Genomic DNA, 16,954 nt, shown 5'->3' on the forward strand with positions numbered 1-16,954 from the left:
TCGGGTACAAGCGGGCTCGGACGGATACATGCAGGCCGAGTATTTTCGGGTATTATTTACACCCCTACCTATTATATCTACTTTTTTACCTATTGTATATCTTTTTTTTACCCTTAAAATATCTTTTTTTACCTAGACAAATAAATTCCCATAGGAAAAAAAATTGAAAAAAAAATACGGCTACTCAGTAGCCGTTTGACACTATTAATGCGACTATTCAGTAGCTGTTTCGTGTAGGGAAGGGATAAAAGGGCATCATAGTGAGCTTGGCTTTCTTGTGCTATCCCTTCCCTACATACGAGGGATAGGGAAGGGATGGTGCTCTCCATAATGCTAGCTCTTAGGGAACAAATTCTCTACGATTATTAAAAGCGAATACCGTTTTAACGGGGCTGCTGCCAATTCATATAAAACAAAATAATCTCGATCGTTGGATCTCTGAACTGGTACCAATCTGCCCTCCCGGTAATTCTACGAGGAATAATTTTAGGGCTTCCCATATCTGAGTCACCCCTTTAATTGGACACCTTCTATCATAAAGGGGATCCTCGTTAACAATACTGTTTCTCTCCATATACTCTCTAGTCTGCAAAACCAATTTGGGGGTTTCTTCTTTCTTCTCATTTTCTATAGTAGCAGCTGTGATCCAGGCAGGGTTCTGCAATTCGAGTCAAGAAAAATACAAACAAGCTGAAAATGGGAACTGCTCTATTTGACGCTGAAGATTACCTCAAATCGATTAAGGTATCATTTTTCATACCCCCCCACCCCCTCACCCCCACCCCCATCTATCTCTTGTTAAAACAACTCTTTTTTTTTTCAAATTGCTTTTGAAAAGCTAAAAAAGTGAAATTGATGCATTAAAATTCACTTATAGAATTGATTTATAATACCCGGGTTTTCATTTTATTGCAGTATAAATTCACTCCAGCAGAAGAGGATGTTATAGTTAAATGTAAAGGGAAGGCACTTAGGGATTTTTCTCTTGCCGTTGTTATTGCTTCCGCTTCTGTATGGATAGCTACAAGAAGAATTGGGTTTGGTCACAGAATTAACCTTTCTGGAGGTATGGGTTTCTCATTTTATATGTAAATAATGAATAGATTGGCTAAGCAAATAACTGATTACTGATGTTGTAATGGTGAATTTTTTGATTTGCAGGAGCTGGTATTTGTGCAGGGTTCTATGTATTTGGGAAATCTCTGAATTTGAGCACGGAAAAAATTCTTTCACTGGAAGATAGTCGTCTGCAATCAGAATTTGCAAAAAGGTGAGTTGTTGACTTCTTTTTCTTCTGTTACTTTTGCATGTTTGGATTTCAGTTGCAAGCACCATCATATGGTCAGATAGCAGCAGGAGTTCTTACGGCTAAATCATTGCTTTATATGAGAGTACCGTAACAATCATGCCTGTGCCACGTTTAGTTTCTCAGTGAATCATTGAGCTATTGCCAATCATTTCTTGTTTGAACAATTAAATTACTAATATGTAACAGACAATGTATTTAGCATTTTTGTGTAGCAACTGAATTGTTCATCCGGCATCTATCAATTTCTTGAAAATTCTGCTTACCATTTACTAGGCAACATGAGTTCTTATCTTTTGTTATGAAGCTGGATCCCATAATTAGTAGACACATTTTTCTGTTACATAATATGACATCTTCTCCAATTCCGTACGACAGGCTGGTGATGAAGTACGGGGATAATCCTCGGACAGTACAAATGCTTGAGAAATATTTTTACAGAGAAAATGTTTACGACGACTCAAATGTTGATAGAACAATGGCAAGATGGCGTCATCGAAGTTTCTTTGGTGAAAATTATGCTTTAGGTCAAAATAAACATGGTGATACCTATGGTGCAGATACTGATTCTGAACCAAAACAAGTTGTAGAACCTACATCTGAACAAAAACAAGTTATAGACCCTACACGTGCTCCTGCAAAGCCTGTAAGTATATTAACGTTGTCATATTCAAATTTTTGGAGTTAATCTTGTCATCCCCTTCACCTCTTAGTAAAATATGAGGTTCATCATCTTTTCACTTGCGCTTTGTTTGAATAAAATCTAAAAAAACTGTGTGAATCTTTTCATATATTTGGTTCTGTTTCATATTTTTCTTTTAGGGTACTGTGTTCGTATTTGTTTCTGTCCGATATTCATATTTTCAGATTCAGATCTTTAGACCTCAAACTCAAATACTCTATACAATTCATTTTTGGCTTCTAAACTTCTTGTTCAGTTTACGTTGATACCATCTAAAACAATGTACTCTTCCTTGTGCCAAAATTTGGGTTCTAAGCAATGCATGTACTTGAAATCTGATCTATTCACCACATGTACTTTGAATCTGATCTTTCTGTCTCCTCATTTGTTCTGAAGGTCTGTAGAAATATGCGCTTGTGCTACTACTGCCTTCATAAGCCTCAGTTTTTCCTTGTTGCTTTTAGAATGAAATTTTTTGATCCCTTACACCCTCTTCTATTCTAACCTAAAAACTGGTAGAATATCTAGTTTGCCAAAAATGTTCATTTTGTTACTTACCTGTTGATCATTTGTGTTTCATTTTTTGATTGCAGCTGAAGTCCAGTATTGAAGTCTCCACAGACCCTTTTGATGGCTTATTTGGGCATTCAGACGAGGAGAAACATCAACCAAAGATCACCCCCGAAGCTCCACCAAAAAGACGTACTCGCAGTCACAGAAAAACAGCTCGTCAACATCGGAAGCGCCACTCTGAGCATTCGCAAACCGATTCTGAGTGACGTTGGTTTACTAATTACTAGTAGGCAACGAGCAGTAAAGATCCAAGTTAATACGAAGGAATACATCGAATGTATCTCGAACTAGTGATCTTTGCTCTAGTTCATTGTAAATTGTCGTACTCTTGATAGACTGTTTCTGGTTGGTAATATATAAAATAAGTGCCGGTATGTCATTAGCAGGACACGGAATCTGCGTTCTAACCAAGATTCAGAAATTGAGGCTATGGAATCTCATTCAACCAATTTTTTACGAGCCTGAGCCTTAAATGGATTGTTTTACTTCATTTTTTTGTTTCTGGCTTCCAAGTTTCTCATGTGTTTCTTTGGAAGCTCTGTTGTTCAAGTGCAGGAATTGTTAGCTGACGGGAGTTTGCAAATTGTGTGATATGAAAAGGCATCTGATAGTGATACTTACACAGGCTTGAACTTGGCACATTGGCTGGATTTCAAGTTTAGTTGTGTTTTCGTGAATAACGTTTTCCTTTGTTATAGAACTTGATCAGATGAAACATAGTGCAAACTAGTTCTAAGAAGAGTTCTCCCCTTTTGCTTAGCTCTAAACAGTAGCAGTATAGCACTGCGCGTGCTAAGATGCAGGATGTAATCATCTATACTTTAGAAGGTAGGCTACTACTATGTTTTAATAATGCTCCAGACAGACAACTAGAGAGCTAAAGCAAGTGGATTGAGCTCAAATCAAAAACTACCATTTACATCGGACCACCAGCAACTAGTGTAGTTGCCAACTGCCGAGCACGGCCGTAAAAGTAACCATGGGAAAGTACCTACCTTGATATCTTTTTTAGGACTCCCCATATCCATAACGAAGATTCTCTTTAACATTATTCTTTCTTCTTTCTCCTTGGAGCCTGTACCAACAACTTGGGGGTTATTTCTTCTCATTTAACAGTAGTGAAATCAAGCTGAAGTTTTGTACAACTGAAATGGGAACTGCAGTTACTGCACTGTTAGACGTTGAAGATTACCTCAAATCATTAAAGGTATCATTTTCCACATCCCCACCTCTTTCTCTCGTTAAAAACCTAAAATATTAATTGATGCAAAAATTCACTTAAAACCTATATTTTTTTTCCTTACTGTGTAAATTTGCAGTATAAATTCACTCAAGCGGAAGCGGACGCCTTAGAAAGTGTTAAAGGGAAGTTGTTTAGGAATTTTTTTCTTGGTGCTGGTGCTGCTACCGCTGCTGTATGGGCAGGTACATCCCTCCGTCTCTCACACAACCACAAATCACACAAAATTTTGATAAAAATCCTTTTTTTTTTTTTTTTTTTTTGCTGGGGCAGCTACAAGAGGATTTGGGTGGGGACATAGAATCAATCTTGCTGGAGGTATGTCAATCATTTATATGCATATAATAGATTCCGTGGCTGACCACAGGAATGATTTTGAATAACTTCTGGTTAACTAAGTTGTGCAGATAGCTTTAAATTGCAGGAGCTGGTATTTTTTCGGGGTTCATTGTATTTAGGAAGTCTTTTGATTCAGCCCCGGAAAAGGTTCTTTCGCTGAAAGGTAGTCGTCTGCAATCAGAATTTGCAAAAATGTGGGTTCTTGACTTCTTCTTTTTGGTTTTTGTTACTTCTTCATGTGATGTTTTAGTTACATGTAGATGATGATACAGTAAGATTTCTTATGACTAGATCATTACCATACAGTTGATATGTATTATTGTATAATCATGGCTCTGTACATCACTGAGCATGTCTGCTCTAACACTTGTGGTTACTTGCTGAATTATTGATCTCACTCCGATCACTTTTTTTTCTGCAATTGTGCATTTTACACAGTTGCTTTCACCATACTACAGCTAGATTTAGAGTTTCAGATAATCCAAGAAACAGCAGAGAATAGCAGTTTCAAGTCCTACTGATATGTTTATCTGGCCTCTATCGTTTTCTTCGAAATTCTATGCTTACCACTTACCAGGAAGCATGATTTACATTCTTACATATTATCATGAAGCTGGATAACTTTTCCCATAATTAGTAAATACGTGTTTCTGCTGCATTTTATGAACGTTCTCCAATTTCACATGGCAGATTGTTGATAAAGCATCGTGATAATCCTCAGACAATGCAAGTGATTGAGAAATATTTCTACAAAGAACACGTTTATGATGATTCAACTGTTGATAGCACAATTGCAAGATGGCGTCATCGAAGTTTCTTTGGTGAAAATTCTGATCCGGGTCAAAGAAAACATGATGATGTCTATGGTGCAGATGTTGATACAGAACAAAAACAAGTTGTAGACCCTACACCTTCTCCTATAACGGCTATAACTGTAAGTATACTGATTTTGTTTTCTTCGAATTTTGTTGTCAGCTCATTTATCTTTTTGTCAATCTGATTTCCTTGGACAACAAAAACGACGTTCATCATCTTTTCACTTACGCTTTATCTATACAAAATCTATGAAGAGTATTTGATTATTTTCATGTTTTTCTATTTCCGATTTCTTTTCGGTGTGTAATGACTAGTGTGTTCATATATTTATTTTTGTCTATCTGATATTCATGAATCATGTATTCAATTCTTTAGACCTCAAATTCAAATCCTTCTCTCTGTAGTTCTTTTTTTGCTAAAATCTTTTGGAAATTATCTACTCACTAAAATCATCTTTGGACCTTAACATAAGCTATTATTGCTGCAGGATTATTAGCTCGTAACCTTCTTGTTCTATTAACACTGATAATACATAAATCTGTCTAAACTTCCTTGTACAAAGTTCGCTGGTTCTAAACAATGCTGAAATTTGATCTATTCATTGAGCTTTCTGCCTCCTCGGTTATTTTGAAGGTTTTTAGATATCTGTTATTATGACATTGTGACTTGTTGCTTTTACTCTTTTAAAATTAACATTTTTAACCCTGTTTCCCCTCTTTTGATTTTATACCTAAAAACTGGTATAATACCTAGTTTGCCAAAAATATGAAATTTTGCATTGTTACTAATTTGTTGATCATTTGTGTTTATCGTTTGAAATCAATACTACAGTCGAGATCCAGTGTTGAAGTGTCTGCAGACCCTTTTGATTGCTTATTTGGGTATTCAGAGACACTTGAAGGGAAATCTCAACCTTATATTTCCCCCGAAGTTCCACCTAAAAGACGTACTCGCAGCCACAAAAAAACAGCTCGGCGTCATCGGAAACGCCATTCTGAACATGAGCAAGCTGAATCAAAGCGACATTGAATTACAAGGAGGCAACAAGCAGCGTAATCCCAAGTATATGTGAAGGGAAAAATCTGATGTAGGATACCCTATATCCACAACTAATGATCGTTATTAGGCTTTATTTAGTTCATTGTAAATTGTTGCAATTCCTATACGCTAAATGAGGTTGGTAGTAGATGAAAAGTGCAAGTATCGCATTAGGAGGACATCTGATCCGATATAACCAGAATTTTAGAAAATGAGATTCAACAGAAGTTTTACGTGTCCAATAAATCTTTGATTCCTTCTATAATCTTGCTTCATCCATCCACTGTTTTGGCTTTTGAGGTTTATCAAGCATCTCTACTGGAGCCCTCTTGTTAAAATGCAGGAATTATTGAATTGGCTGACGGAATTTGGAAATTGTGCCGAAGGAAATGCATCTGATTTCGACCATTTCTTGGTTTAGGCAAGTTTTGTATGATTTTGATCTCTCGAATCTAAGTACTTTCACAACAGATTTACTTTAGGGTTCAGATATCCTCTCACACAATCATCAGCTTAATGACACATATGGTGTATTGACACAGATGGTGTATTGAAGGATAACGCGGGCAGTAGTGCAGGTTAAGACGACATCTTACTCATGCAGTCACTCGTGTGTACTGTACGTGTAGTTTCCTAATTAGGGTTTAGTTCTCAGTTTCTCTTTAAATACTTCATTCAATACTTCCCTAAAGTTTATGTAATGAAACTTATCTTCTTTATAATAAATTCAACTTTAATTTCTTAATGATTGATGCAATATCATCATGGTATCAGAGCGGGGAGGTTAGGATTTCTTCATTTCCTCTAATTTTTTCTTCGATTCCAATCTCTGTTTATCTTTTCTGCTAGTGTTTTTCATCACTGCCGCCTTTCACAAATCTGCATCTGCAATTGCGTCAATCTTTCTGCTTCAGAGAAGAACTCTTAAACCTGTATTTTTCTTGAGATTCATCAACTACCTTTGTTCATCAACTACTTTCATAACAAAAATGAAAAACCCAACCTCAAATTTGTTTTTCAATATTCCTTTAAATCAGTTAACCAATGTTGTTCATCTCAAACTCACTGAGGATAACTTTATCACATGGAAAAACCTCCTCAAACCAGTGATCCAGAAATACAAGCTTCTGAGATATCTAGATGGTTCACATCAATGCCCTCCACAATACACAAATCAACGAAATCAATTGAATGGAATTGAAAATCCTCTATAATACTGATTGGATGGATGAAGATTCAACAACTATTATGTGGCTCAATTCGACAATTTCAGACTCTGTTATTGCTTACTTTTCCAGATCTGAAACTTCCCACCATCTATGGACCAGTATAGAGGAACGCTTTGGCAGAGCATCTTCAACTCATTCTCTTAAACTTCGCACAAAACTACTTTCCATTACACAGGGAGACAAATCTATACCAGCACTCATTAGTGAAATCAAACTTCTCTCTGACCAATTAGCTGCAACAGGTGAGTTTATCTCTGACAAAGAACTGGTAGTTATCACTCTCAAAGCCCTAAATTCAGATTATATACCATTTGCTACATCCATGAGGCATAGATGTCCACCAGTCACCTGTATTGAACTACACAACAATCTACTCAGTGAGACAATTGTCATTAATGAAAGATTCAAGAATGCTAAGGATCAGGCAGACCTAAATGCTAAAGCCTTCATGGATAATAGGGGTCCTTACTACAATCACAGAGGGGGTTACAATACCAACACCAGAGGCTCTTTCAGGGGCAGAGGCTATTCAGGTGGCAGACACCCAAATCCTGCATTATTAAATACTCAAAACTATGGCAGAGGCTCATCCATCCCTGACAAAATTCCATATCAGCTTTGTGGAATGAAGAATCACATTGAAACTACTTGTGTTCAGAGATTCGATGTGACATATCAAGGAAGAGCACCACCCACCAATATTAGTGCAATGCTTGCTGCTGCAGACATCTTTGATACTGAAGAATGGATTGCTGATAGTGGAGCTAATCATCACATCTCCTCCACCACAGAAGGCTGTCAAGAGGTAACTCCATATGATGGTGCAGAAGTCATCCATACTGCAAATGGTGAAGGTATGACTATAACTTACGAGAGTAATTCCAATAAACATGTTCATGATCATTCATTTCACTTAAATGATGTTCTCATAGTTCCTGCATCATCTCATAATCTTCTTTCCATTCATAAATTTAAATCTGACAATCACTGCTCATTAACTCTTGACTCAAATGGATTTTCTGTGAAGGATCTCAACTCTGGGAAGATCCTTTTCCAAGGGCCACATAAAAAGTGACTCCACCCTCTCACCTTCAGCTCCACACACCATTCTATTGACAGTGCTCTCCTACATAGAATATTTGGGCATCCATCTTTTCAGACTCTTCAAAAACTCTGCACTAGGCTGAAATTGTCAAATGTTTTTAATAAACCTTTCTTTTGTGTTGATTGCAAAATGCGTAGAAGTAATGAACTTCCTTTTCAAATTTCTTGTACTGTGTCTACTAAACCACTTCAACTTCTGCACATGGATTTATGGGGTCCTTGCTCTACACCCTCTACTTATAGTATTCTATATTATGCAAATGTTGTTGATGAGTTTACAAAGTATTGTTGGATTCTTCCCTTATCCTATAAATCTGATTTTAAACATGAATTTATCTCTTTTGTAACAAGAATAGAAAACCTATTGTCTCACTCTGTTGTCACTATCAGAACTGACAATGGAGGTGAATTTTTAAACAATCTTCTAGCACAGTTCTGTTCCTCCAAGGGCATCACTCATAAGATGTCTTGTCCACACATAACAGAACAAAATGGTGTTGCATAAGTCAAGCACAAACACCTTCTCGGAGTCACTAGGACACTTTTGCATCAGGAAAAACTTCCTTTTCAGTACTGGCTTGATGCACTTCACACAACAAACTACTTAATCAACAGACTTCCCACCAAATCAATATCCTTTCAAACTCCATTTAAGATGCTTTTTCACAAATCTCCAGACTGTAACTTCCTTAAAGTTTTTGGTTGTACATGCTTCCCATGGCTCAAACCCTATACATCAAATAAACAGGAATCTAGAAGCAAACACTGTGTCTTTCTAGGATATAGCCTACATCATAAGGGATACAAATGCCTTGACCCAATCACTGCCACAATCTATATATCCAGGCATGTATCTGATAGACACATTTTTGTGTCTGAATTTTCCTCAGTGTCTCTATTGCTAGTGCTTGATTTTGTACTTATTATGGTGTTTTTATGTTTGTGTAGGTGTTTTTGAAGAAATACAGTGTGGAAAAAGTTGCTCAAAAAGTGCTATTTGGACCCCTGGAGGACATTTGCTATACTGACCCCAGATTTGGCTAAGGGGCACCCAAGGTTATGCGTAGCCCAAATTCATCCTCAGCACCCAAATTTTTCCTCAGCACCCATCTGCTATTCGCACCCCAGAACAGGATAGGTGCACTTCATCTTCTTCTTTTGATCTTCATTTTGGAGGGAAAATAAAAAAACAGAACTGTGTAATTTTCGATCGAAGTTTGAAGGAGTTCTGGGTCGATTAAAGGGCTGAAATTTGTTGGGTAGTTGTGATATGTCCCAACAAAACTATCATGAGTGATTTAATTGTCTAAATTTGACTAGATAATTCACGAGAAGAAAACAGGGGAGTTTATTCTCGGAAGAGGATATCACGGGATGTGCGCGAGCAGTAGAGGAGTTTGCACGTGTTTGGAAGACCCTACCAACTATTTGGAGTGTGAAGGAGTTAAATATGGCGATTTGGAAGCTTCAGAACGCGTGTAGAGATCAAAAATCTGAATTATTTCCTAAACTGGACGTGAAGAATAATAGAGAATTATATGAAGTTATTACGTGAGATTTTGTTGTTGCTGGGTTATAAATAGGTGTTGGAATATCATAGAAGGTTTACGAAGAGTTTAGGGAGATTATAGAGCATCACAGAGTCGAGAAAATCAAGTTCCAGAAATATTTTTCTGCTGCCGCTCATCTGAAGAACGTGAAGAATAGACCATCCAAGACAGTCGTTTTTCAACAGTGGAAACGACACACAGGCAAGGGTCGAGAGTCAGCGACAGTACTGTTCTATCGTTCTTTTTAGTTTGTAACACTTATAACTGTTGCAAACCCGGTTTTAATAGTTTTTCTCCATTTCATCTTTGTAAACACCCTTTGAGCAATAAAATGAATTGTGAGTGTGTTTCCAACATGATGATGAGCTAATTCTCTCATAACCAAGGCAATGAGGAATCTATTCACGCATGAATAGTGGGTAACTATTTCATTCTCTCTAATTTTTAATTATAATTCACTCAATTACTGCTTTTGCAGAGTTTTAAATTGTTTACATAATTTTTCTTAATTACTTGTGATTCAATTTGATAGATTATACTTTGTTGAATCAATTGATAGTCTATGCTTGGGGAATACAATTAATATTTGAGAATATGTTTGATTAATTATGAATTAAGAAATAAGGGACTTAAAAGATAATTAGAGTTTTGGATTATTTGCCATAATTTATTCATGTGTGATAGTGGAATCAGTGTCTTGGTTATTCCTAATAATCTTGAATTAATTCTTGTTTGTTTTTAAATTTCATTAAATCTAAAATCTTTTGCTTTCACAAGTCTCAACGAACTTTTTATTACAACTCAATTTGAAATCACATCAGTATCCTTCAATGAAACCTCCTTTCCTTACAGCACTACTCTCAGCTTACCATCTTCAGTGCCTGAAGTCATTCACCCTCCCACTCAGCATGCAGAGTCTATTGCATCCATACCATCTCCCAGTGCAGGTTCCTCAATTCCCTTGACCATAAAAACTAATGATCATCATATGGTTACTAGAGGCAAACATGGCATTTATACCCCAAAATCTTATTTTTACACCAAACATCCACTACCAGCTGCTTTCATGGTTACTGTTCCAACTTGCATTACTGCTTCCAAAAAGGAGAAAGTATGGCATATTGCATCTGTCAATGAATACACAGCTTTAAGAGATGCTGGTACCTGGACTTTGGTTCCACCAGTTGCAGGGCAAACATTGTGGGCTGTAAATGGGTATTCAGGATAAAATATCATGCAAATGGTGAGATAGATACATTCAAGGCCATACTAGTAGCTAAGGGGTATCATCAACAACCAGGTATGGATTTTGAGGAGACTTTCAGCCCGGTGGCCAAGCCAACCACTATCAGAATCATCATATCCATGGCAGTTCAGTTTGATTGAGAAATCCATCAACTAGATGTGAGCAATGCATTCCTCCATGGTGACTTAAAATAAGTTGTATACATGGCTCAACCACCAGGCTTTGTTGATCCTGCAAAGCCAAATCATGTCTGTCTCCTACACAGAGCCATCTATGGCCTTAAGCAAGCACCTAAGTCCTGGTATGAAAAACTCAGTGCAACATTATGCTCTATCAACTTCAAAAATTCAGTTGCTGATTCATCACTCTTTTTCCACAAGGATGGCCCTCATACTACAGTTGCCTTAGTATATGTTGATGGCATAATTCTTACATGGTCCTCTCCCAACTTCATACAGTTTGTTATTGCTCATATGCAACTTCAGTTTCCCATCAAGGACTTGGGTTCTCTCAACTATTTTCTTGGTCTTGAGATCACTAGAACACCCAACACTATCTTTCTATCTCAAAAAAAATATGTTGTTGATCTGCAACACAACTTTCACATGGAAAGATCCAAATCTTGTCAAACTCCTATTGTAGCTTCCACCAAACTGTCCAAAGAGGATGGCACACTTCTTGACAATCCAACTGACTACATATCTCTTGTTGGTGCTCTCCACTATCTCACTTGGTCCAGATCATAGATCTCCTATGCAGTTAATATGGTGTGACAACACATGCAACATCCTAGAACCACTCACATGGCTGCTGCCAAGAGAATACTAAGATATATCAGGGCACATTGGGTTATGGAATCAAGTTCACAAAGGGAAGTTCATTCTTACTAGGATTCTCTGATGCTAATTTGGCTGGCTGCATTGATGACAGAAGATCCACAGGAGGCTACTGTATTTTTCTTGGCAATAACATCATCTCCTGGTCGTCTAAAAAGCAAACCACCGTTGCTCGTTCAAGCACAGAGGATGAATACCGTACACTTGCTGACAGTGCTGCTGAGATTGTATGGATATGCTTTATCTACAAGACCTTCACTTTTCCTTACCAGGCATACCCAAACTTGGTTGCGATAACATCGGCTCCATCTCTTTGGACTCCAATCCTGTTATGCACTCTCGCATGAATAATGTTCATCTTGATTACCACTTTATTTGAGAGTTAGTTCACAACAAGTCATTGGATATCTTCTATGTCAACACTCTCGATCAACTGGCTGATATATTCACCAAGGGATTATATGCTTCTCGCTTCATCATGCTTCGATCCAAGCTTCAGGTTGTTGCAACACCCATAAGCTTGAGGGGGGATAATGACACAGATGGTGTAGTGAAGGATAACGCAGGATGTATTACAGGTTAAGACAGCATGTTACTCATGCAGTCAGTCATGTGTATTGTACGTGTAGTTTCCTAATTAGGGTTTAGTTCTAAGTATCTCTTTAAATACTTCATTCAATACTTCCCTAAAGTTCATGTAATGAAACTTATCTTCTCTGTAATAAATTCAAACTTAATTTCTTAATGATTGATGCGATGCTATCACATCTTACCCCATTTTTACAGGTATCAATCTCTCGGTTGCAAAAACTTAACTTCTCAATTTTTTAATTATTCAACAGTCGATGATTCAAATTCCAATTCTGCTGATGCTAATGGAAATATTCGTGGTCCTACACCTCTTATCGCCAATAGCACCACCAACACCCCTCCTTCTATTGACACCCCAGGAGAAGCCAGATATGCTGAGACTCCAATCATCCTGGATGAACTGTTGCGAAGAAAAAAAGCTCTTGCAAGAACCCTAACAAGGCTAGAAAGTGTACATTGTACAAGTGGTATTCACCTCCCTAAATAGGTTGATAGAGGACATCGTGGTGTTTTTGAAGAAAACCTGGAGTCTCTCGAACTTCCACCTTCTCTCATTAGTAGTTTCAATACTTGCGAGAATAGGCTTTTGGTACACATTTAGCTCCACCTTCCATAGTGTCTGACCCTTCGCTAAACAACATCATTTTCACCGATGATGACATGATTCATCAAGCGGTACCCCGTAATAGCTAGAATCCCAACTCATTCTCACACTAAGAGAAGTCACAACTTCGTGACAAGTATGATATCGAGGGAAGGGTCATCTACCTCCGTCGCTGATGTTAAAAATTAAAAGGAGAGGCTAATAAAAAGCTTTCCATCCCAGAAGAGTGCAATCACAGTCAAATCCCATAAAAGGAAGAAGAACTGCAAGACGCTCCATGAAGAAGAGTGAAAGACGCTCCATGATATTTGCAGAACGACACTGACTCAACAACAGAGGAACTCGAGGCTGTCAACATTGGGACGGAAGAAGTTCCAAGACCTATTTCCATCAGTTTAATTCTGTCGTCAGAAGAACAAACATGACTCATAAGTCTTCTTAAAGAATATAAAGATATATTTTTCTGGACTTACGAAGAAACGCCGGGACTAGACAATAAGTTTGTCACTCATCATGTGCATATCATTCCTGGATCCAGACCTGTCAGGAAGCCACCAAGACAGTTCAAAAAATAATTTGAAGAGGAGATCAAGGCTGAAATCCAGAAGTTACTTACTGCTGGGTTCATCAAGTCTATTCAACATCCTACTTGGATGGCCAGTGTTGTTCCTATCAAAAAGAAAAATGGTAAAATTAGGTGTTGTGTAGACTTTAGGAATTTAAACAGACGTTGTCCCAAAGATGATTTTCTACTTCCCAACATTGACATGTTGGTAGACGCTAGCAGCGTCCATGGCTTGTTCTCTTTCATGAATGGCTACGAAGGCTATAATCAAATAAATTTATATAATCATGATGCTAATAGGACAATATTACAAACTCCAATCGAATTTTTTTATTATATTGTTGTACCGTTTCGGTCTAAAGAACGCGGGTACTACTTACCAACGTGCCATGACTGTAATATTTCACGACATGGTGCACAAACAAGTGGAAGATTATGTAGATGATGTGGTCGTCAAGTCCAAAACTCGAACATCTCACATGGATGTACTACAATAACTGTTCGAGAGGTTCCATGAATATAAAATTATACATAAACCCGTTGAAGTGAGACTTCAGTATCCCCTCAGTTCCCGATTAACTGATGAAGGGATTAAAGTTGACCAAGTCAAGACGCAAGCAATCACCACCATGCCTCCTACGAACGGTAAAAGAACTCAAGAGCTTCATGGAAATGTGTCTTATATTTAGTCTTTTGTTTCAGGGTTGGCTCAATTCGTTACTTCTTTTACCCCATTATTGAAGAAGTGGCAAATTATGCTTGGTCCTCCACTAAGCAGGAGGCGCTTCATAGAATCCAATAATTACTGTTGTCACCAGCAATTATAATGTCTCATGTACAAAGAAGACCATTACTCCTCTACATCGCCTCGAGCGACGTTGCTATTGGAGCTCTATGGCTCAAGAAGATGAGATGAAATGAGAGTTGAATATCCAATTTACTACCTTAGTCGTAGCTCGGGTACCCCAAGGTAGAACGAGCATTTTTGGTATTTGTTCATGCTATTCAAAATTTCATACATTACTTACTGTCAAACGGAGTGGTGTTAATTGCTAAAGTCGATCCTATCAGTTTCTTACTCTCAAAGCCGACTTTGATAAGAAGGTCCGCTAAGTGATTACTTAAGATGTCAGAGTTCGATATTGTATGTGTCTCTCCAAAAGCAGTAAAGGGCAAGCAATGACATACTTTCTAGCACCTTTCCCATGTGAAGACATTAATTTATTACACGAAGACGTATACTTAGGGAATTTCGGAAAATCACTTTCATCAAGGAAGAAACATGGTTATTGTATTTTGATGGCTCGGACACTCCTAGTAACAATACCGGAGGAGATGGTGTTGTTTTGTTATCCGCAGCAGGTAAAGTTTTCTCACAAAAAATTTTACAAACCAGATTTTAAATGATTTAATAATTTGACAGAACATGAAGCTTTCTTGGTAGGGCTATAGTTGGCCAAGCAAGCAGGAGCAATGCATCTGGTGTAAGAGGCGACTCGAAATTACTGGTCAATTAGATGAATGAAATCTATTCTCTTAGATAAGTAACTTTAGCTTCCTAAAGGGATGAAGCACGAAAATTGCTATACTCATTTTGCTGAAGCTAGAATAGTTCACATTGGTTGTACCAAACACCGGCTTGATGACTGTCTAGCCACTCTAGCCTCCAAATTACAGTATGAAGGAGCGACAAAAACCCTAATAATGCAGAGACGTTTTATCAACTTGGTTGGCTCAATATGATGATTTTCAAGAAAGCAATTGGAGAACTACAATCATTGACGAACTCAGCAGTTCACTTCCGCCAAGGAAAGTCGTCCACAAAGACCTCAAAAACTTCTTTATACTCCACGGAGTACTATATTTCAGAAATTCAGATGGTCTTCGTCAATGTACCTCGGTGATGAACATGCAAAACATTAACTTAATCGTGTTCATGACGAAGTATGTAGACATAAACAAGTGATAACCCTCTACCGACTCCTTCAACATCTTGGGTATTACTGACCAACTATGGAGGCTCAATCTCGAACACTACAAGGATCCTTCTCCAACTCCAAGTGCCACCGCATCAATTAAAGGATTTGACAAATCCATCATACTGAAGACTGGCGAGATCCTTACATCAATTTCATTCTGGATAATGTTCTACCATCAGAAAAGCGAGACGCAGTCAAACTAAAGTAGAAATCTAGGAGATTCATCTTCCATGAAGTGATTGTGTACCGAAAACTCTTTGAAGGAGATTTATTATGATGTTCGGCCGAATATGAAATTCATGCAATATTAAAACAAGCACACGAAGGTTAACATCATGGAAAAACAAAGTTATTTCTCCGAGCTAACAAAAAATATCACTAGCCGACTATAACATGTATGGCTAGTGAAGCACAATGATAGTGCATTACTGCATAGCAGGCCTAGTCAGTGAACAACTATGATGGCGCTACACTATATAAACTGTAAAGCATTGGGATAAAACTAACTTGTAGGGCCAGTGAAGCGCAATGATAGCGCTACACTTAAAAGTCAGTAGCCAAGTAATGCAGCTATTAGCCGACATAATGAAGGTTCATTAAGGAAGGGAAGACAAGGCCAAATGACGAATGCAGCATGGTGATGCTTGTATTAAGGCATACCCGTGTAGTTGAGTTAGCCTAATATCAAGGATGATGCAAGAGTATATAATAGGCCAAGAGTTCAATACGTTCCTCTTCAACAATGATGAAATCATAGATATTTGATTCATTTTTTTCTCTTCAATGACGAGCGACCAAAGCAACCAAAAATAATGAATAACGAGGGGTTGGTTGCAGATTTCATAATCCAGCTAATATAACGAAAAGAGGTTTTTTTCACCAGTGAAGTGACCACGCTGCCCCTGTGTTTTTGATCATTCTATTGTGTAGTCGCCATAGTTTGGTTAATTTGAGAAGATCAGAGGGCAAAAACATATTTGTTGTTCCTCGTATAAATAAAAAGAAGTATAGTCCATATTCGTTTTCTCGAAAACCCTAGTCCTAGTTAGTGTCTCTCTCTTTCAAGTCTCTCTGCAGCAATGGTGTCTCCCAGTGACGAAGTCAAACTCGGGGAGACTCTCAAGCTTACAGTTGGTTCTTCCGCACCTGAGTCGAAGTTGAAAGAAACTGTAGAAATAAAGGATGATGAAGTAGATGGAAGTGAGGATGATGATTCCGTGGATGGTTCTGAAGATGGCGAATCTGATGACGAGGTT

General features: G+C 37.8%; 2 protein-coding genes across 2 annotated transcripts; both read left to right on the forward strand.

Moving 5' to 3' along the window:
• The first annotated feature begins 568 nt into the window (after positions 1-568).
• On the forward strand, positions 569-3,058 carry LOC113347134. The gene is made up of 5 exons (XM_026590723.1): positions 569-744; positions 916-1,066; positions 1,162-1,270; positions 1,685-1,952; positions 2,582-3,058. The coding sequence occupies exons 1-5, from the start codon at positions 697-699 to the stop codon at positions 2,765-2,767; spliced, it is 762 nt and encodes a 253-aa protein (XP_026446508.1). The 5' UTR covers positions 569-696; the 3' UTR covers positions 2,768-3,058.
• A 582-nt stretch (positions 3,059-3,640) lies between these two features.
• LOC113353045 lies at positions 3,641-6,667 on the forward strand. Its single transcript, XM_026596763.1, has 6 exons — positions 3,641-3,768; positions 3,881-3,986; positions 4,075-4,119; positions 4,226-4,334; positions 4,831-5,074; positions 5,788-6,667. Exons 1-6 carry the CDS (start codon positions 3,712-3,714, stop codon positions 5,983-5,985), a joined length of 759 nt encoding a protein of 252 aa, XP_026452548.1. The 5' UTR covers positions 3,641-3,711; the 3' UTR covers positions 5,986-6,667.
• The last annotated feature ends 10,287 nt before the right edge of the window (positions 6,668-16,954 follow it).

The sequence above is a fragment of the Papaver somniferum genome, chromosome 2 (genome assembly GCF_003573695.1).
Source record: "Papaver somniferum cultivar HN1 chromosome 2, ASM357369v1, whole genome shotgun sequence".
NCBI classification, from domain to species: Eukaryota; Viridiplantae; Streptophyta; class Magnoliopsida; order Ranunculales; family Papaveraceae; genus Papaver; species Papaver somniferum.

Bases quoted from the DNA above. Each gene is read 5' to 3' on its own strand.
- LOC113347134 (XM_026590723.1), top strand. From the start codon at position 697: ATGGGAACTGCTCTATTTGACGCTGAAGATTACCTCAAATCGATTAAG. The intron at 745-915 runs GTATCATTTTTC...ATTTTATTGCAG, and splicing joins ATTACCTCAAATCGATTAAG to TATAAATTCACTCCAGCAGA. The intron at 1,067-1,161 runs GTATGGGTTTCT...TTTGATTTGCAG, and splicing joins CAGAATTAACCTTTCTGGAG to GAGCTGGTATTTGTGCAGGG.
- LOC113353045 (XM_026596763.1), top strand. From the start codon at position 3,712: ATGGGAACTGCAGTTACTGCACTGTTAGACGTTGAAGATTACCTCAAA. The intron at 3,769-3,880 runs GTATCATTTTCC...GTAAATTTGCAG, and splicing joins ATTACCTCAAATCATTAAAG to TATAAATTCACTCAAGCGGA. The intron at 5,075-5,787 runs GTAAGTATACTG...TCAATACTACAG, and splicing joins CTCCTATAACGGCTATAACT to TCGAGATCCAGTGTTGAAGT.